Source organism: Brassica napus, unplaced genomic scaffold, assembly GCF_020379485.1.
Source record: "Brassica napus cultivar Da-Ae unplaced genomic scaffold, Da-Ae ScsIHWf_2276;HRSCAF=2934, whole genome shotgun sequence".
Taxonomy (NCBI): domain Eukaryota; kingdom Viridiplantae; phylum Streptophyta; class Magnoliopsida; order Brassicales; family Brassicaceae; genus Brassica; species Brassica napus.
In genome coordinates this window covers 7,565-29,417 of record NW_026015668.1, presented here as the reverse complement: position 1 = coordinate 29,417, position 21,853 = coordinate 7,565, and the positions used below count along the sequence as shown (strand labels likewise).

At 36.0% G+C, this 21,853-nt stretch overlaps 3 protein-coding genes across 3 annotated transcripts; 1 reads left to right on the top strand and 2 right to left on the bottom strand.

The window, feature by feature from the left end:
- The first annotated feature begins 4,360 nt into the window (after window positions 1-4,360).
- LOC106382487 (thaumatin-like protein 1) lies at window positions 4,361-6,754 on the top strand. The gene is made up of 2 exons (XM_013822512.3): window positions 4,361-5,295; window positions 6,143-6,754. The coding sequence occupies exons 1-2, from the start codon at window positions 4,547-4,549 to the stop codon at window positions 6,291-6,293; spliced, it is 900 nt and encodes a 299-aa protein (XP_013677966.2). The 5' UTR covers window positions 4,361-4,546; the 3' UTR covers window positions 6,294-6,754.
- On the bottom strand, window positions 6,495-10,772 carry LOC106378867 (protein FD-like). Its single transcript, XM_048773161.1, has 4 exons — window positions 10,743-10,772; window positions 9,333-10,076; window positions 9,146-9,223; window positions 6,495-8,594 (listed from the first exon to the last, which is right to left on the bottom strand). Exons 1-4 carry the CDS (start codon window positions 10,770-10,772, stop codon window positions 8,523-8,525), a joined length of 924 nt encoding a protein of 307 aa, XP_048629118.1. The 3' UTR covers window positions 6,495-8,522.
- A 4,002-nt stretch (window positions 10,773-14,774) lies between these two features.
- On the bottom strand, window positions 14,775-17,998 carry LOC106378866 (la-related protein 1C). The gene is made up of 6 exons (XM_013818925.3): window positions 17,420-17,998; window positions 16,570-17,074; window positions 16,369-16,495; window positions 16,184-16,274; window positions 15,567-15,638; window positions 14,775-15,393 (listed from the first exon to the last, which is right to left on the bottom strand). Exons 1-6 carry the CDS (start codon window positions 17,750-17,752, stop codon window positions 15,145-15,147), a joined length of 1,377 nt encoding a protein of 458 aa, XP_013674379.3. The 5' UTR covers window positions 17,753-17,998; the 3' UTR covers window positions 14,775-15,144.
- Between the last annotated feature and the right edge of the window lie 3,855 nt (window positions 17,999-21,853).

Genomic DNA, 21,853 nt, shown 5'->3' with positions numbered 1-21,853 from the left:
GCTTTGATGATGGTGAATTCGTTTCTGACAGAGAGTGGGTTCCCTGGCTCCAGCCCACAGCTTGATCACTGATTGATTACACTAATTACCCGAAGAAAACAAGCAAGGAAAATGATGTTTGATTCCACTAATTACCTTGCATCCTACAAATTTGATCAATCAGAACCGATCCACCACGAAAGTAAAAAATTAAAAATGAAATTAAAGAACTGACTTGTTGTTACATAAGAATGTGTGTGGAAAACTCCGTTTATAACCCCATTACCAAAAGACACATTGCAACATTAAAAATGTGATCACAAGTATACTTCAAAACATTGCATATTATCTATCTATATGATTTGATTAACTCAATCTCACCATACAAAGAGGTCTAAAAAAATCAAATCTGAGACAAATCATATACATATAAAGTCCTCGTCAGAGAAGAAGACGAGGAAGCCAAAGATGAAAAAAAGAGACCGAACCTTTGAGTGATTCCTACCAATGCTAAGACCCAGAGCTAAGTCGAGCTCTGCTACTCTCACTGACTTGTTGGGAGAATAAGAATCCTCCGACGATAGAGCGGTGCCGGCGGCGTTGTCGTCTCCTTCTTCGGCGGCGTTGTCGTCTCCTTCTTCGGCTGGTGGTGATACTCCGATCATCACATTCACAGACCCACTCGACGAATAAACATCTCGGAAACCACTCGTCGTTTCCAAAATCAATCAACAGAGAATGGAGAGACATTAAGGGGTGGGCGAATAGGAGACTGACATTTTAGGGTTCCTTACCAATCCTAGAAAACCCATTTAAGGGGTTAGTCGAAATTTGATTTATATTGCATGTTCAGAATAATAACAATAGGATAATGTATTGGTCCACATACTGGTTTGATAATGGTTTACATCCTAGCTATCTATAAATTGATTTTACATTTAGTAATGATTAAAAATTGGTCATGTTTACCATTCCGGTTTTGTAGGAGTTATGGTTATATTAGTTGTGATATATTATTAAACCATGTTATTAGTAATAAATGAATGATAACTGATTTCTAATGAGGATCTATTTTTAAGAAAATCACACATGAATCAAGGTTGTGACTTCTGTTTTAATATATAAGATGATACTTTACCAAGGAGGAATACTACTTACAATCATTCTTGATTATAACTAAAAGCCTATAACACTAGAGTACATTTAAGAAGAGAACATTTATGTAATCAAATCATAAACGTAATTTAATCAGATTTCTGTAATAGTCTTTTTTAGAATCTCAATATATAATATGAATCATGGCGCAGAAATAAATAAGTTGGTTTTAACATTCGATGTCACAACACACTTGAAGAAAACCCAACTAGCCTTACCCAAAAGAATGCAAAGTCTCTTGGGCCCAATATAATTTATTCAGTCACATCTTAACAATATAAATTTCAAAAACATTTCAGTGTTCAAAAACTCTCCTAAGCTGTTAAATAGCTATTTTCTCAACTTTTTTATTTTAAATTAAAATTGTAATACTCTAAATTTTGTATTATAAAAATACAACATTGTATACAAACTAGAATTGCACAAATCACAATTCAATAACTAAAATAGAGTTGTTTTGTACTGAGGAATAAATTGATTATGTCTCTTTGTTTCATCACGCCTATTTCTCCTTACCATCTTAGAATCTGTTGTTTTACATTCCACAATCGGAAATGATGTCATTCAAACAAGTATAACAAAATATACATGTACATAGAATATAGTTTCTTAGACAGAGTCTAGTACTGAACGAGTTTAAGGAATGATCCCATTCTGATATGTTGATATTGTTATCTGTTTTACACCACCACCAGCCATTTAGAGAATCTCTCTGTCATTTTTTAGAATTTCTATTTATTTAATCTAGTTTAAAGTTACAATCATTATTAGCAAAATCTAATAAAGATTGATGACGAATTTAATGGAAGTAGCTGGAAGCCCAAGTTTGGTTGTTCACCTTTTCCTGTCCATATAAAGCCACACAATCAAGTATTATCATTGTTAAGAAAAAAGAATTATCATTGGTAAGATTATAGTAAGACACATGTATAAAAACTTGATTAGGTTAAACATCTCGTTGGATGATTGGAACCGATATACCAAAACCCTCCTATTGCTCTCACATCGTATTTATCAATTATTTATTTAAGGTTCCATTGCCATTTTAGATGTCTCTTGGAATAATTGTTGGTTTATAAGAGAACTTTGGGGTTCGGGATCAAATGTTGATGACATTTGAATAGTTTTCACAAAAGGAGAACATGTTAAAGATGGTTAAGTTTTGTTAAGTAAAGGTTGTAATAAATGGTTAATCAAATGAGACTAAAAACTAACAAAAATTTGAAAAAACATTAGGCGGATTATGAATGAAAAATTGGAGAATTTTTGCTCTGACACCATTTCAGATTCTAGGGTTGCTAAAGAGTGAGCAATTGTTTTGAACACAAAGGATCTAAACATAAACCATAAAAACTAAACCTATTTAAACCGAAACTTATAACCAAGATAACATAACCGGAATATGTTACCGATAACATGAAACCGGTTTCATAACCTCTAATAATTAAATGTTGTAGACTTTTTTTTTAATTTTGTAACACAAATGTTGTAGACTTGTAGTTTTAGGTACATCTGAAGCAAATATCAAACCAAACGTAAAAGTAAGTGCAAATGCAAACAACGATCAAGGCCATAATCGGCATATGAATGTTTTAGGAATTGAGTAAGTTACTATTGAAAGAAACATACATACATAGCACCTAATCCAAGTTGTATATAAACATAAATAACTTGTAACAATGAAAGAAGCATGAACCAACCGTGTTGATATATCTCCACATCGCACACAGCTAAAGCTTCGAATGTCGTTGACCCAACACCTTCTCGTTTGTTAGTAAAGCAATCTTACTAAATCCATATCCAACGTTAGCCACTATGTCTCTTTCCCATAATAACTCAATAAATAAAATAAAATTTGTATTCCTCTCCTGAACCTTTTATTCTACATTCCAATTTGAATACTAAAACTACTCAAGAAAAATCAAAATCATTCACTATATATGTTTATTTTGTCATCTTGACATAATTATAATAATTAATAGTGACACGACACAACACAACACAACACAACTTGGGTGGATAGTAGATACTCATACTCTTAAGACCCGTCCTTTGGAAGAGAGAAGAGGGCAGAAGAATCTAAGGATGCATCATACACTACGACTTCTCTTTCAGCATTTTTCTGCTCACCGCCTCTTTCATCCAATACGTTTATGTTTTAATATAATTCAATTCTTTTGTGAAAATAGCTATTTCACTGAAATTTTCCTTACCGGAAAATTCTCTCCCCGCGACATACAAACGACGTACTACACATGTACATACATGGTCATTAGTCTACGTTAGTGGTGAACAAATTTTTTTGTCTGCGTTAGTGATGGGTCAACCTACCAAACCAACAAGTTATGGCCATGGGGTATTGCGACTATTTCCCTATGCCCCTATCATATTATGAAAAAAAAAACAAAAATCTGTAATGGATCGGTGAATATAGTTACGTATATATAAATAATCAAAAGGGACAAGCTCTATGTAGATCACCGACATCAAGACTGATCATAATTCATATCCATGTGCAACCCATATTGGCATACTGCACGAATCATACGTATAAACAATTACGAGCACTATAATAATATTATTTCCTATGATTCAAACAAAATTTTCTTACATATTTTATGTACAAAAAGAATAATAACGTGACCTTGTACGGCACAATGGCCGACTAACATAGACAAAGGCGGCATGGGCTCACGTGAAAACCGACCTTTCTAAAAAAAAATCTTAAGCCCTTTAAAAAAAGAGAAAAAGACAAAAATAGCATTAAATTAAGTTTTTGTTCTCAAACTAGCATTCAAAGTCAAAAGTCACAAAAATAGCACTTAATATTTTTATCAAAAGTCACAAACTTAGGGTTTAGAGTTAAAAGGTGGAGTTTAGGATTTAGGGTTTAGGGTTTAGGGTTTAGGGTTTAGAGTTTAGGGTTTAGGGTTTAGATTTTAGGGTTTAGGGTTTAGGGTTTAGGGTTTAGGGTTTAGAGTTTAGGGTTTAGGGTTTATGGTTTAGGGTTTAGGGTTTAGAGTTTAGGGTTTAAGGTTTAGAGTTGAGAAATGAGGTTTTGGGGATAAGATTTCAAATTTTGAAAAATAAAAAAAATTAAAATTTTCAAAGGATAAACTTAAAAAGGTGCTATTTTGGTCATTTTAGTTTTTGAGTGTTATTTTTATGATATAAACTTAGAAATGTGCTATTTTGAAGATTTGTCCTTCCAAAGATTCAATCCCCAAAACCAATTTATCTCCATTCTCTTTTTCACTCTAGTTTCTATATTCTTTTTTCTTTCCATATATATTTACACCCTTCAAACATCTCTCACCACAGCAGAAACAGAGTCACCGGAAAATTCATCTTCGGCGACACACAAAACAAAAAAAAAGTTCATATATTTAGATTCTGGTGACTCTCTGCTCTAATGGGTCAATCGCAAAACTCTCTCTTTCTTTTTCTACTTCTTGTTTTCATCTATGGCGTTTCCTCCACTACTTTCACCGTCATTAACCAGTGCAGCTACACTGTCTGGCCTGGCCTTCTCTCCGGCGCCGGAACCGCTCCTTTACCCACCACCGGGTTCTCTTTAAACCCGACTGAAACACGCGTCATCCCAATCCCCGCCGCTTGGTCCGGCCGTATTTGGGGCCGTACTCTCTGCACACAAGACGCAGCCACCGGAAAATTCACTTGCGTCACCGGCGACTGCGGCTCATCCGCCGTGGAATGCTCAGGTTCCGGCGCCGCACCTCCGGCGACGCTAGCTGAATTTACCTTAAACGGAGCCGGTGGTCTCGACTTCTACGACGTCAGTCTCGTCGACGGATACAACATTCCTATGACGATCGTCCCACAAGGCGGCGTCTCCGGAAACTGCACCACCACTGGCTGCGTTGCGGAGCTCAACGGCCCGTGTCCTGCGCAGCTGAAAGTGGCGACGACGGGGACTGAAGGAGTAGCTTGCAAAAGCGCTTGTGAGGCGTTTGGGACGCCGGAGTATTGCTGTAGCGGCGCGTTTGGAACGCCGGACACGTGTAAGCCAAGCGAATACTCGCTGTTCTTCAAAAACGCGTGTCCGAGAGCTTATAGTTACGCTTACGACGACGGAACTAGCACTTTCACTTGCGGCGGAGCTGATTACGTCATCACTTTCTGTCCTTCTCCTAACCCAAGGTAATAATATTTATTTTCATTACTCATTACAAGAAGTTATGCTTATCTTCAAATCATCAAGTGGAACCCCCATTCTAAAAATCGGTAGTCTAAGCGATACGCGTCGTTTTTCCGCCTCGATTTATGCCAAATCGGTTTAAAAAATTAGATATCCGATTTTTTCTGTCTAGACGCCTAAATGGCCGCGTAGGCGGCCGCCTGATTTTTTTTTTTTTAATAATATTTTTATTTGTTTATTTGATCTAAAATTTTATAAATATCATTTATATACATAATTTTGATGAAAATTACCCTATATTAAGTTTATATATTCTGTTTGTGTATTTTATACAATTTTAAACATGAAAATGTATTAATGTTATACACAATTAAAGATTAACTTGTTTTATAACATAGTAAACTATCTAAAAATTTCGTTCCGCATAATTTTCGATTAATTACCGATTTTCTCTTTAGGCGCTAGGTCCAACCCGACCGTCCGACTAGCGCTAGGTCTAACCCGACCGTCCGATTAGCGTCTAGCGCGTTTCCGAAGAGGTAGCGGAACACATGAATTAGAATATTTGAGTACAAATGATTATGTTTGAGATGAATAATTTCACTTTTTTTGTAACGTTTTGAAAAATGGAAGAGGTCAAATCACCGTATAAAAATCATGACACATGCTTTTTAATGTTTTCATAATGGACCGTGTTTTTTTTTTTTACAAACGTCGGTGCCCATGTGTGGTCCGACACGGCTCTTTTGTTCATATCACACAACTCGCAAGTAATTATATAAGGTTATTTTCTTTGAACATTATATAAACGTTATTTTAAATAGATGCATCGCCTGTGTAATTTTGTAGTGTGAAGAGTGCAACGAAGGGAGGAGGACTTGAGACCGAAGCCGTAAGCTACTCTGCTGCATCTCCAAACGCGTCCCCAACTCTCTCTACTACGGTGTCTTCGATTGGTGTTTTGGTTGTCGCGTTTAGGGCGGTTCAACGCCTTTGGTGAAAGCCGTGCGGATCTGATTTTAATAACAGCATCATTCGATTCATCTAAGAGAAATTAAGAACAGATCATCAACCAAATTAAGATGATCAGAAGAAAGTGTTAATTAGTCCGAGATGATTATTTTTAGAACGGCTAAGCTTGTGTGTGGTCCTAAAGTGCTAAGGATCAATTTGTTTTAGATTGAGTAGTTATATAGTATAGTTATTACTTATTAGTTGCTACGTAATTTGTTTAGACATGTTGGTGGCCTTTACGGTGTTATGTAGGAGACATATAATAGTTTTGATTGCAGAATTAGTTGATTGGTAATTCGCTTAGTTCCTTTTTAGTTGACTTTTACGTTTTCTAGATATAAAAAGTAGATTCGTTCATAATAATCTATCTTGTATTTGTTGGATTAAATTGTGTGCTGGAATCTTTATTGGACAAATAAAGAGTTACGTTAATTTTTGGATTTTCAATTTAACGAATTAGTATTTTTGAACATAGAAACGTTATATTAAAAAAAAAACAGAACAGAAGAATGTAAACAGAGTGTTACAAAAAGTAAAAAAAGAATGTAAAAAGAGAAATGAAGTAAAACAATCGGGAAGGTTGATGGTAGAGATGATTCCATTAAGAGAGCGCTTAATTATTTGCGGACATCACTGTCTCTACTTACTGTCTCTAAGTGTTTCTCTCGATCCAGTTCATCGTCCTCACGTGCGTTAACAACAACATTCATATTCTTTCTTCTTGGTCACGTCTGATTTCCTTTTAGGGTTTCCACATTTTTTTCATTTCTAAGGTTTTGGTTGTGGCGGAGATGGTCAGCTGAATGTAATGGTAGATGATTCTAAGTCATATTGTGGGGGTTCTCTTGGTTCCTCAGGCGTAGATGTGAGGTTGTTTGTATTGGTGGAGAAGAGTAGAGAAAAGCTTGTGGAGGCAATGAGCGCTTCAAGGTTCATAAAGTGTGTTACCGTTGGTGATGGAGCTGTCGGTAAAACGTGCTTGCTCATTTCTTACACCAGCAACACCTTTCCCACGGTAAGATACTCTGTCTGACTATTATCTTGTCTGAGTTGTGATGCGTCTGATTAAAAGAAAGCTTGGATCTGCAATAGCTTTCGTGGAGGCCAAGAAACTCATTATTTGCTTGGTCTTATATCCTTTCAAATGTATTGGATGCCTATTTGAGTCTAGGATTCTAATTGACTGGAATGAAACTAAAAAAGTATGATTTAAAAGTATTGGATGCCTATTTGAGAGGCTCTAAGTATTACCATATACTGTGAGGGATAGATTCTAGTCAGTCCTACTTTTGGTAATGTTTATTCTCTATCTTAATGCCACACTATATTAGCTCTTTATGTCCACCTTTGGTTGCTTGAAAGAACACACAGCAAAACATCAACAACCAAAAGTGGATCAAGAATAATCTTATTGGACAAACACAATGTTTTGATGGTGACTAGTGTAGCAAAAGAGGGATAAAACTAATCTCTTGATAAACCAAATCCATGCGAACACACCTAGTGTTTGATGATGACTGGTATAGAAAAAAAAGAATAAGTAACACGTGGGGGTGACCAGAACATAACTAACACTATCATGTTCTCTCTTGACCAACCAAAAAGTGGGCTGATTTTAATTCCCATTGGCTTGGAGGTTCCGATTTCATAGTGCAAGCTGTTGGCGTATATGGTAGCCAGCCAAAGGAAAGGACCTTTCTGTGATAATGGGGGCAGGGAGAAACATAAATGTTCAGTGGTAGGTTGGTCCCATTCTCACTTTTCTTTGGAATAGTCATCATCTAAGTGGCCGATAGGGTTTATCAACAAAAAAAAAACACTGTTTTGTCTATTGGTCCACTTGAACCTTTTGCTTCTTTTGAGAACCAAATTGGTTAAGCAGTAAAACATAATATTTGTAAAAATTTCAAACTAAAATTAGAAGAGGAAGTAGCATTACTACAAAAATACAAGTTAGTACATGAGAAAATGACAGAACAAGAGGAGAGAGGCCCAAGACAGGTGTTCCTATGCCTTAGGAGATGGAAAGATCCTTTCCTCTTTCTGTTTTTTTTTTCATTTTTTTTTACCAACTTCTTTACCCTGCAATATCTTAGGTTTACAAATCTAGCTTACTGATACTTATAGCTAATAAAAAGAGGTACAAACTTTTCTATTTTTTCACTTCTTCATGAAAGACTCTCAATCCCCAAAAGAGAAAGGACTTGTAGATTTCTCAAAATAGAGCTGAGGAAGACCTTTGAAGTGTGTTCTTTTTGGGTTGCTGATTTGCTGCCGCCTTTTTTAACTGCACAAACACACATACAAAGAACTTAAATATCAGAATCTTAACTCTCAAACTTTCATTGGATAAAAACGTGTGTAAAACAAAGATAGTTCAAGTAATGCAGAGGATGTCTATTTACTTTTATCTGTAAGGATTTGAACTATTATTATGAGTTCTACATATGGGGAATATTATTATGAGTTCTACATATGGGGAAATAAATAGAAATACAGTAAGACCATCTCTCCAAGGTACGCTTCTATAATTTCCTATAAAATAGAGATCTCTAATATAGAGATGAAAATGCTTCGATGTCTTTATAATAGAGTTTTTCTATTTTATAGGAAAATATAGAAGAAAGTTACTTTTTGCATGTATATTTAGAGTTGAAAATATATATATTTAGAGTTGAAAATAACATATCTAAGTAGAATAACTTTATTATAGAAGCATAGTTTGGAACATTTTCACCTTTATAATAGATTTCTATGTTTTAGAGAAAAATATAGAGATAAAAGTAAAGGCGGGTTGGAGATTGGAGATGGTGTAAGAACTTCTCTCTCTTGTTTAACCTGATCTTGTTGTCTCTTTAGTCTTGCATTTTCTGCTTTCAGGTGAGCAACTTTAAGCTCTAACTCGTCTGTATAAGCCTGCAAATGAGAATCAAAATCGAAAAACCTTTTTTAGATCATTTCATTGTGAGGGCAAAGCCATATCTCTTTTTCAAGTAGAAGGTTAGCTGAGGAGGAGAGGAGAGGCACATTCCTGTTTCCTCGCTCTTGAACGAGCAGCAGATTCTCTGTTCTTGATCATACGCTTGTGATGTCTATTCCCTGAACCTTCATTAGACTCTTGGCCTCTTTTCTTACCAAAACAAGTGGATGTAACCAGAGCCTCAAAAGGGGTGTCCGACGAACGAACGTTTGTGAGGTGATTGTGGCTATGCAGATTGGAGTTAGAGGTAACAAGAGGATCTTGGTTATCAAGAAACTCGAAGCAGGCACTGGAATTCAAGCTCAGAACAGTTGCAGGAGGTGCCAAAGGAGAGCTGCCGAAGAGAGCAGTGACGGTGGTGGCATCGCCACTGAGGCTTGTGGGTATGGTTGGTTCCTGGTTCAAAGGTCTGTTGAGAAAATCTAGGAAGATGGAGTTAGGGTTTTGGTTTTGGTGGTTATGGCTCCTGAACCTTGGCTCATGGTTGTGTTGTGGATGTTGGCTGTGGTGGTTAAGGTGGTGGATGGAAGCGAGGTTGATGTCTTTCCAAACTTCTTCCATGGTGATTAGAGATCTCTTCTGGACTTGAGAGTGTGAAGGAGATGATGAGGATGAAATGGAAGGAACTTTGTTGAGAATCTTGTTCTTGTTTGGAGCAGAGACTCTATGGTTTGGTTTCTTTGATGTTAATTGGATGGAAGGAACTTTGTTGAGAAAGCATAGGAAAAGAGAACTAATAAACACAACTTTAGGCTTTGGTGTTAATTGTCTTGGAGAGAGAGAAAGAGACTAGAGAGCTTCTTCACTTTCACCAGTCATTTCTGGAATGATGGTTGGGGTCTAGAAGAAGAGACAGCGAGATGGAAACTATTCAAACAAAAAAATGTTTAACGAGGAAGAAAAATTACATAACCATGTATCTAATGTTTTGATCTAATTTTGAAGATTTTTTATAAAGATAAAAATGTTGATAATTTCAAAGTGAAGTTAGTAAACTATTGTCATGATCCTTAATGTAAAGAGTGGGTGGGGAAGAGATGCTTGAAAAATACAGGCAAATAATTAAAACTTTTGTTTAATCTCACTTTTTAAAAGATCGCGTCCTTTTGAATCACGTTCAACTTTCAAGTGTTTACTTATTTCTTTCTTGCTTTATTCTTCTTCTGATCACAATTGCATATTATAAAAACTGTAACATCCGTCTCCTCCTTTCTCTCGAGAACGACGTGTTACTACGGGTGAAATATTGAATTAAACCGGGTTATTCAGAACCGAATAAAATATTAAAACATTTAATAAAATTAATCCGAAAGAAATACATTTTTAAACTGAATTATAAAATATGTCAAATAAATCGATTGTAAAACTCGAACAAATCATTAATTAAAATCAAAATATATACCATTATCTCAAGACACCAAACCGTTCAGATATCCGACTACTTGTCGTGCTCACCTGCAAAGGAAAGAAGAGGTTGAGCAACATGGGAGTCACTCAGTGAAGTATGGATGCTATACACGCGAAACATACCTATTTTAAAAGTTACATATTTTATAAAAACTTACATATTTTAAAAGTTAAAACCATGAGAACATTGTCTTTCTATATGATATATCTAGGTACTCGAAATTATGTGTCCGCTTGCATCTATGAGAACATTGTCTTTCTATTATGATCTATCTAGGTATTCGAAATTATGTGTCCGCTTGTATCTATGTTTAGTCTCCAAGTGCATATCTAGCAAAAAATTTCTTTCTTTCTTTACTGCAAGTTGATAGTATTATAAATGTATATATTTTTCCTCTTGAGATTCTATTTAACAAGATAAACTAATTCATTTCTGTACAATTACGATTTTAATTACTGTTTTGTGGCCGAAAACTGAGAAACCCGGCGATCTTTTGTATTGTTCTGAACATTTTTCTTACTCGAGAAACTTCATTTCATAATCTAATTTGGGCATGTAATGTAGCACACAAAGGATGAATAAGCTTGTCCACAGAGATATTAGGCCAAAACAAAGGTTTAGACAACTGTTGAAATCGATAATAATTAAACTTATTTAAATACGTTTGGTTTGTATATGGTACAGACTTTTAATTAAAATTTCAATATTTGATGATACTTTGGTTTGTATGCATTGACCGTGGTTGTTCTTTTAGTTTACCAACACTTGCTTTGACCGTTTATAAAAAAGAAAAATTGTTGCACACATTTGAAATCTATGTCAATCGGGAAAGGTATTTTTTGAACAAACGGAATTATATACTAGAGCCAACAGATTATAAAACATTTTAATAAAATGAAAGCTCCAAGTTGGGTATATATATCGGACCCATATATATCTGAGCTATGCAGAGCTTGTGAGTTGTATGAGAGGGAGAAAGCGTGACAAGTCATGTCTCATGGGATTGGACAGGTGTCAGCATTATATTGCTCAGTCACAAACTCTCTCAGATCTCTTTCTCTGTCTTTAAATATCGTTAAAAACGATGAATATAAACGGAAAACATGCTTGCCAGTTGCTCAAAAAAGGAAGTGCAACTAATGTAAGCCGAAAAAAGATTTTTAAAAAACTAATATAGAAACGAAAGATTTCATTTCACTAATAAAAATCAGTACTTTTAGTTCACGAATGAAAGATTGATTACAATATATGTTATGGATTATAATAATATAATTGTGGTTATTACCAATAAGTTTTGGAATAAGATCATATTAAATAAGATCAGCATAATATCAACTGATGTCTAATTTTTTTAATCATCATTTTGACATGTTGAGATGAGATCTACAGATGTTTGATATAATATATAGTTCTATAGATAATTAAAATTCCTTGTTTCTTTCTAGTTGGTTCAAAATTATAATTATAAAAGTAATTTCATTGTACACAAAAATAAGATTGTGATTGATAATTAGTAGAGTAAAATAGTAGAAACGAAAAGAAGAAAATGAAGAAAAGAGAACTGTCAAATCCAGAGTAATGTCGGTCATGTTCGTTTACGTGTCGCGCGACCTGCGACCTGCGACTGATCGCAGGTCGCAGGTTGTTGTTCGTTTTGCTGTCGCATAACATGCGACCTGCGATTGGTCGCATGTCGTAAGTCGCAGGTTGTTGTTCGTTTTGATGTCGCGCGATTGATCGCGCGACCTGTCGTGGGTTCCCATTCAAGTCGCCCGAAAAAACAGCGACTAAAAATTAAGAAAATTTTGATCGCGCAACTGGTCGCATGTAGCAGATCGCAGGTCGCGCGACACATAAACGAGCATAGTTTTAGTCGCAGGTCGCAGGTTTAGCCGCAGGTCGCAAGTCGCAGGTCGCGCGATACGTAAACGAACGTAATCTTAGTCGCAGGTCGCAGGTCGCGCGACACGTAAACGAACATGGCCGTTTTCATCCAACAAAAGTTGAAGGAATATTTACTTCTATTTTTTTCACTGTGTCAGAGTAAATGAGTTGAAATGTTTTCCACTAGACTGGATAAAATCAGAAAAAATGGGCCGAAATAAATTTCCACTTACTTTATTTTACTCTAATGATACAATACAGTCGCGCCCTAAATAAGATAAAAAGAGAAGTAAAGGGGTTTTACAAAAGTAAATTCGCTTGCAGAGAAAAAGGTTGATAGACTCGAAATCAGTCAGGACAAGTGATTTGAACTGATGATATTCGTATTTATTGATTTTCATTTATGTTCAAATGATAATTCAACGAACAATAAGAATGACCGTTGGATTCTATAGTGTCGCTGGTCCGTACAATAATCACATGCCCGTAGGTTGTCCATAGACCATACGTGCACACAGTAGTCGTAATAATTTACTATTAAAAGTAGCAATAAGCAAAAATTGGAGTTGAAAGAGCTAAAAGCCTTTTGATCAAATAAAGAAAGAAGAAAAAAAAAGAAAGAGCTAAAAGCCTAAAAGAATGCTGCTTCACAAAAAAAAAGAGCTAAAAGAATGCTAACCGTTGGATAAGAGGAGATGGTTGGAATTGACATCTCCAAATGGTAAGAAATTTTGGACAACTTTCTATATGTTTTGTATGTTTTTGTGAATTAGAGTTTATAGTCTATGAATATGGAGATTGTGACATTGAACCTATTATTGGGTTGTTTCAGTTTTTTTTTTCCACATTTAGGTGAACATAAAGCATATTTTGATATATGCAAGTGTTGGTGTTTGCTTAGTTACCAATTGTGATGACTATATTAGGTAGAGTCTGCATGGCTTTGAATGATAAGTAGATCATCTTAGAGTAAAGTCATTTCTCACTTATTACGAAGGATAGATGTCTCTAGTTATTAGTAGTAGCCCTGGGACGGATCCGGATATCCGGGAAATTTAGGGTATCCGGATCCGATCCGGATCCGTCGGATCCGTGGATTTAATATCCGGATCCGGATTCGTGGTTTCCGGATATCCGTCTCGATATTATATTATCCGCGGATATCCGGATCCGGATCCGTCAAAATAATTAAAAATATTTTTTTTAACAAAAAATACTAATTTTTTTTAATATAATACATAAATTAAATATTTATAAATATATTTATATATGTTTATAATATTGTAAAAGCTAAATTATAATATTATAAGATTAATTCATGTATAAATATTAATATATCAAATATTAATATTAATAAAATTTAAAATTTTAATGTATTTTAAAAATACGGATCCGGATCCGGATATCCGGACCTAAAAATTAAGATATCCGGATCCGGATTAGGTTTGCACGGATCCAAGATTTTACTATCCGGATTCGGATCCGGGCATCCCGGATATTCTATTTTCGGAGCGGATCCGGAGTGGATCTCGGATCGAATCCGGATCTCGGATAATAAGTCCCAGGCCTAATTAGTAGGGACGCAAAACTTAATTCGCTGCAATAATCTAATAAAGTTTATTTGAAAAATCAGCCTAAGTAGACTAAAAATGAACAACTACTATGCGGAAAACCAAATATCTCAATATGAATTTGCACACATGTGATATAGTTTTGAATCACATGATGAAAATCTTTTGTTTCTGTTAATTACCATTGAAATTTTGTTTATGAAATTTTAAAATCGATGTATGCCAAACTTATGATTATGCAATTGAGTGTTCTTTTACATCACATGATGTTGCTAAACTGTTTAATCATAAAGCGACTCATTTATTAAAAACACATGCCCTACACAATAACACAAAAGTACAACGTCAGCAGAGCGTGAAGCACGTGTTTGTTCAATCATATTCACATCAAAGCACCGATTGATACATGCTTTTGTTCTATAGCTTGTTGTTTTCCTTTTACACATTTAGAGATGAGACTAATTAAAGACACACTTGCTCTCCTTTTTCTAACACATTTTATTTACAGAGGAATAAGAGATTCACGAGTCTTCTGAAAATCCAGTTCCACTTTGCTTAGACTTTTCTCATAACTAATCTCCCCATCGATAATCAATGTCTAGAAAGAAAAAGAATAACATAAGATTACGGCAAACAACAATCGATAATCCCATAACATAACAATGGTTATAAGCAAGCGTCAATGCCCATTGTAAGTAACAAAGTAACATAAACTTAAAGAAAGTTATTAGCAACATCCAAAAATAATCAAAACCAAAACCAAAAAACATAAACAGGCAAAAGTTTCCGCTAGCTAGAAGAATCACAAATGTTTGATCCTTTCTCTGTTTTTTTTTTTTTTTTATACGAGTCTCTTTTCTCTTTTTGGATTTATGCCTTACCTTTACCTTTTTGGATTCCTCTTCAATTATTGTTTTTTCCCTGATTTTTGGGCAGGACAAAACAATATACTTCATCTCGAACACTAACCAACAGCTCCAAACATGGTGATGGTTCAACGGTTTGCACCACCCGAGCCATTCCTGTTGCTCACTGGATTAGCACCAGAAGACTGTGGCTGACCATCTGCAACAGCTTTGTTTTCTGCTTCCGGAGGTTGCAGCTGACTACCTGAACCACCAATTGGCTCTGCTGAGCTCTGACCAATCGATAAATTTCCAACTCGGGTTGCCACTGCATCAACAGATTGAGGGCTTGGAATCAACCAATGTTGCCAATTGTGGCGCTTCCTTATTCTGTCACCCTAACATAGAAAATAAAACATGTGCAATTAAATAAAGGCATAAGTTTTCAAAGCACACAAGAAGGAAAGCAAATGCCAATGCCATATATGCCTTTGGAGGAACATATAACAATGAATTTATACATTCAGCTTCAAAACAGATAACACTAAAGGTCACATAGACAAGAAAATACCTGCACTTCAACAAAAGGTGAACCTTGTAGAGCCTCCACTATTTGCTGGATGCTATCTGTAAGTTCCGCAACCTGAAGGAGAAGAAAGAAGCAGCACAGATAGCTAAAAGTCACAGAGAATAATACAAATAATCTGGATATGGTATTAAGCAACAAAATGTATAGTAGCTAGGATTAAGAGAAGGAAAAACAAAAGCAATGAATATTGATGAGATAAAGCCAAGTACGCAGTGAATTAGTCATACATTTTCAAGTTTAACATTATATAACACATCACACGGGAGCAAAAGAAATATATTCATAATCGAATTTCTTAACATATGAATAAATTCATCAACTGGTAACATATATCACCTGTCTTAACAACAGATCCCATTTTCTGAAAGTATGTGCATGCATGGCCAAGCTTTATATAAACAGTCACTAGATGTATCTAAAAATTTACGAGATTGAATACAAGTTCACCCTAGTCCACAGTTTGAGACAAGCAAAATGAGTTCTAGTGACCCGAAAGTAATAAACTTTGAAATGAAATAAGATACACTGTTTAGATATCATAATCAGGGAAAAGTGAATGAGACCAATAGGCAAGACAGCACATCCATAAAGAAATTTACCTTTCTGAAACCAGCAATCACATGTAGCGGGGCAAAACCTTGATCATCCATTTGGTCACGGAGATAGGTGTCTTTAATCAAATTCTCTTCACTGTAACAAAAATAAAAATTTTAATCTGAATTACTCCTTCCCAGAAGAGAAATGAGCAGTGAGAAATTCGAGAAATTCAATACGAAGTTACTACCTAAAATAATAATGTATTTGATTCTGTAGTTTTATGTTTAAAGGAGGATCTTGGACATGGTAGAACACTGGACCAGGTGAGAGAGGAGCGACGAAAGGCATGCCTGGATAAAACGGTGGTGCCAATTCTGAAACGAAGAAGACAGCGTTAGAAAAAATATTAAATGAAATTCAAAAGAAGTGATCTTTCAATGTGTCTCACCAGGAGGGTATGGTACAGGACTGCCAAAAGACTGAGCTGCCATAAACTGAGGAGTAATTGCCTGCACAGGTGGTGGTGGTGGCGGTGGTGCATATCTTACAAATGCTGGAGCACCTCTTGGTGATAGTGCATTTCCATCTCTCCCATTAAAGGTTCTGTGGAAATTCCAGTTGTGATTCCCGTGCTCCTGATTGCGCCTGCCACCATGATTCTGGTGGTGATGATTACCATTTTGGTTCCTGTGCGAGTCTCGTTGGTTGTCAGCACCACCATGGGGTTGTGATGCAAAGCCATTATTCTGGTTTTGGCCTCTAGGAGAGGGATTGTGCGAAGTGCCTTCAACAAGTGAACCATGTGATGATGGCTGAGAAGCAGTACCATTAGCAGTGGATCCAGAGGCGCCATTCCGCTTAAATGATCTCTGGCGCGAGTGGTTTGGTGTTGGGTTGGGATTGTTTGCACGGCCGACTTGCTTCGGTGCAGGAGCAGAAGCACTTGCAGCTCCCTACATCAAAGACATAGAGAATCATTTTCATTATTAGCTCAAGATAAAGTGTGTCGTCATGCATAAGTGAAGGCGAACATAAAAGCTAAGCATTTCGTTTTCCACATTACAGGTTCAAAACAAAACAAAAAAAAAAAAGGAGCGAACTTTGAACAGAAACAAACATCTCAAACAGGAACTCGTTAATATGCAAGATACAGAAAGCTACAAAGGTTGCTAAAGACCACCACACACACCAAGAAGCCTCACCAATCTCTATAATACACAGTGTGTTAATCATTCCACCAAGATATCATTTTTATAAGTTTTTTTCAACAACCAAGGTCTCACGAGAATCAACCAAACCTGAGAAACTGACGAGGGCACATCGCCGAGACTTGAATCAGAGGAAGGCTTGTTCGAAGGAGCTTTGGATGCCTCAGAAAGAGCTGGCCACGACGAAGCTCCCATGACAGGTCCGATCTCGGAAGCCCCATTAGACGGCCGATTCCAAACTGGTTTCTTCCCGGCATTTCCCTCCGATTTATCTTCCCCAGCGGCGGCGATCGTCGGCGGCTCTGATTCGCCGCGGACGATTTGAGTCCAGGGAGAGGAAACCTGCCGGCGTGATTGGGCAGCAGTAGGGCTGCTCACGTGACGAGGAGACGTAGAAGAAGAAGTGGTAGCGGCGGAGGCCATGATCAGGGGGGGGGGGTCACAAATTAGGGTTTGTTAAACAGTCGATGAAGCTGAGTCTAATCAAAACGAGTATCGAGTTAGAGGTGAGAAGAGTCCGACGTAGACACAGGGAATTAGGGTTACGGTTTGAGTAATGCAAAATGAAAAGCTATTCCCCACAAGGAGAAGACGACGATGGAAGCTGGAAGCAGCAGTCTTCGTCTCCTCTCTCTTTCTCTCTCCGTTCCTCTTGTTTTTTTATTTGTCGTTTTTTTCCTTCTTCTTACTAACCGAGTAACGTGGGAGTTGAGAAGTTACGAGACTGCCTTTAGAGTAGCAAGGGGAAAAACACACACATTTTTACTCTTCTCTGATTCTTATTGGATGTGATGCTTATTGGAGGATTGTTGACGTTTGCATTTAGTGACTAAACATTATACGTGTCGCTTACGTATTGGTTTGATTTTTTTTTTACACTCTTAAAATAGGTCAAACTGTTAAAAATCATTTATGTCCACTAAATTTATAACTTCTTTTTTACATAAGCTGAAAATCATGTGTTATTAATTTTGTATGTTTTCTATTAAAAAAAATAGTATAAAATATTTCAGAAGATTTGTTTCTAAATCATAATGTTCTAATGTTTCATAGAAAAAAAATCCTTAACCATCACTTTTTTCAAAGTCCTTAACTTTATTACCTTCGTGATAGATTTGTTGTATATATCTACCATTTATATATTTAGAATTAGCTGGAATTCATGTGGTTGTAATTTTCATTTAATAGATTTTCTATATAATTTTTTTAGAAGATTTGATTCCTAATCATAATGTTCAAACATTTCGTTAAAATTTTCTTAACCATAACATTTTTCAAAGTTTTTAGCTTTATATGTTAGCAAAAAAAAAAAAAAAGTTTTTAGCTTTATTACCTTCAGGATAGATTTGTTGTGTCTACCGTTTATATATTTTAGAATTATAATCTACATATTACTGGCGGTGGTTATACCATGGTTATTGTTGAATTAATATAGACAACTTTAATTCTTACAAAGATATTAATTATTCACTAGTTTAAGATATTTGGTAAGGAGAGACTTTGTATTGTTTCAAATATAATTAAGTTGACTATTAAATCATATATATTGGTCTGGTAATGCTGTCATTTTTATTTGTTGACAAAAAGAATGTCAATGTTACAGCAAATTAGATATTTATTAAATCATTATACACACCTAACATATTTATAATGTGAACTTTCGCCTTTAATCTGTATTATTTCTTACAACTAATCTACTAAACTAGTCTCGTAGACATGGTCATGGACTCATACTGGTGTAACAATGTTTACATCATCGATATATCTACAAATCTTTCATATACAGTACTACCATTTAGAATACGATTTTTTTCTGTAAAATATATTTAACCGATAATGTGAACATATATGTATGTATATAATACCAATTCATTATCTTTTCGTACATTCCAAGGTTGTATAGAGAATATCAAGACACCAACACATAATGAATATTGGCCCATTCTATACAAGAAACAAGGTTCACAAGTGGCGACTAAATAAAATGGACTAAATTCAAGGCTTTTAAAACTATGCACTTTAGCCAAAATATTCTCATCCAATGAAGTTGTCATGTCACTTCTCTTAATATGCACGAAATTAGTAATCTACTTGGGTCTTATTTGTACCAAGCCGAAATATTCAATAATTCCAATTTATTTGGTTCAATGACTCATGCTTTAGCCCCAAAAATTCTGCAGATAAAACAACATAGTCGCAACCTAACTCTTCCAATTCATCCTTTCGTTCGTGCCTATCCCCTCAGCTTCCCTGTTGTTTATCATCCTTGTGATTCCCATCGTTAACATTTATTACCACAACTCCAACTAATAAATCCTTTTCCGTAACTTCTACTTTTAGTGCGATGTAGCCCTCTGGAATCCCTTTCCTTCTCTCCTTATATATAACTTCACATCTGTTAACCTCCATCGAAAGCATCATTTGCCATAATATCGAAAAAGGCTTTGGCCACCGCTTCCAAAGACATGAAACAGCCGAATTGCAGCTCCAATGATCAGGCAAAATGCACACCAAAACACCGGCGAAATTATACGAATCCGACAAAATGCAGAACTCGATGTAAATTATGAATTTGTTCAAATATCTCCGATGATAATTAGCCACTGAGAGTAGTCTGTTAGAGCATACTAATGCATTTATTTTACACAAACATGAAATTTACAGTAAAATCGGTTATGACAGTAAAAGCTTATTGCTTATGATCTAATGTGTACATTCGTGTGCCGTTTGAAACAGGATAAGCGGGAGAAGATGAAGCTCCATCAAGATGAACGGAATTTATGGCACTCGATCTTATAGGCACCGCCACCTCGGATACTCCCTGTAAATCTCTCTCTTTCTGGCATACCTTCTTTGCTTATATCTGATCTTTATAGAATCAATGAAGTAACAAGTGCATTTCTCTTGATTACTCTTATTTGATGGTTGTTGTTTCTTTGTATATTTTGGTACCCAGGTACCAGTCAATGATACAATCGGTGCCATCTGATCTCTAGCCTCACGTTTTGTTATTTATCCCGTTTAAACAACCAAAAGAGGTGCAAAAAATTGTTGTTTTTGTTTCATCAGTAGTTTTTTTAATAGATTTTCTTCAGCGTATTTCAGTCTGATCTTGAGATTCAAAAAGCATTATATTGTACAGTTTTTTACTTTGAGAAATATTAATCAGATTAAAAAGACGTTCGTATTTTTCATTTGCTGATTTTCTGAGTACGTTTCTATATATGTGCTTATGTTTTCAAAGTGATCTGATTATTGTGTGAGTTTGATGTTCCTTCGGTTCCTTACATTCGTAGAATGCACTGTTTGAGATTGTGAGAATGGTGAAGGCGAAAGTGATATCTTGCATATTTACATTGTTTTATCCATTTATTCATGTGCATTTTCATCATATAGATTAGGATTTAGCCATGTCTAGGTTGCATTTTGCATACATATGTCTCTATTAGGTATTGGAGTACCACATGGAGTTCCTGGAGACATTTGGGTGCATTTGGAGCTCAAAGGAGGTGATTAGAGTGATCTTTGGACGAGCATTGCCTGGAGCGACCTCTCAGAGCGACCTACCAAGGTCATTCTTAGCTACAGCAGGAGCTATTGTTAATGTGAAGGAAGGCACGATTGATCTCCATTTGGGTAAAGAGAACATCCTCCACTTTGACATCAAGGGGAAAATGAAGAAACCAACTGTGTTCGGGCAAGCCTTCTACATTGAAGATATGGGCACTCCTGCTGATGAGCACCTTGAAGAGTTACCACCTGAGGACGACGAGGAGGGATCATCTCCCTCTACTCATTCCCCATAGAAGGTAACCCACTACTTTCCCTTGTATATACCATTTCGTTTTTGCATATTAGTTTTCTCTTTTTGGATATCTCTCTCTCCTTGACAACGCAGAGACTGTGTCATTTAAGTTTGGGGGAGGTACCAAATATTTGATCATGTTTGCTTTGATGTTGTTTCATTGAGTCATGCATTGCATACCTATTTGCATAAAAAAATCATTTAGTTTGCATCATTTGCATTTCTAGGAGAGTCTAGAGCATATAGGTTGCATTTACTTGCATTGGGAGCAATGATTTGAATGCCTTGTAAAGAACATTACCTTGCACCTGAGTAGCTTATGCACCTCTCAAAAAGACTTGTATTCTTCGAGCCTTGAAAACTCTTCCTGAAACTTGTTGATTGCTGAAACTCAACCTTTGAAGCCAACTACAACCTTGTTTGAACTGAACGAACTTAATGCTTCTTGCTTATGGTCCCTTTTGTACTGAGTCATGGATATACACACTTGAGTTGTCACATCCTTTATGCCAATCTTTTTGACAAACTCGAGTGGTACACCATTCCCAAAGCCCTTCCCTCCTTTTAAGCCTTCATTGATTGATGAGTGAGGCTTTTTTCGGAAAGTCTTACATGCACATAATGTTGTGAGTATCGGGAACGACAATGCTTGATCTTCATTCTTGCTAGATTAGGCACATTATTGTCTAGCCATAGGATGGGGGGTGAGTGTTGTAAAG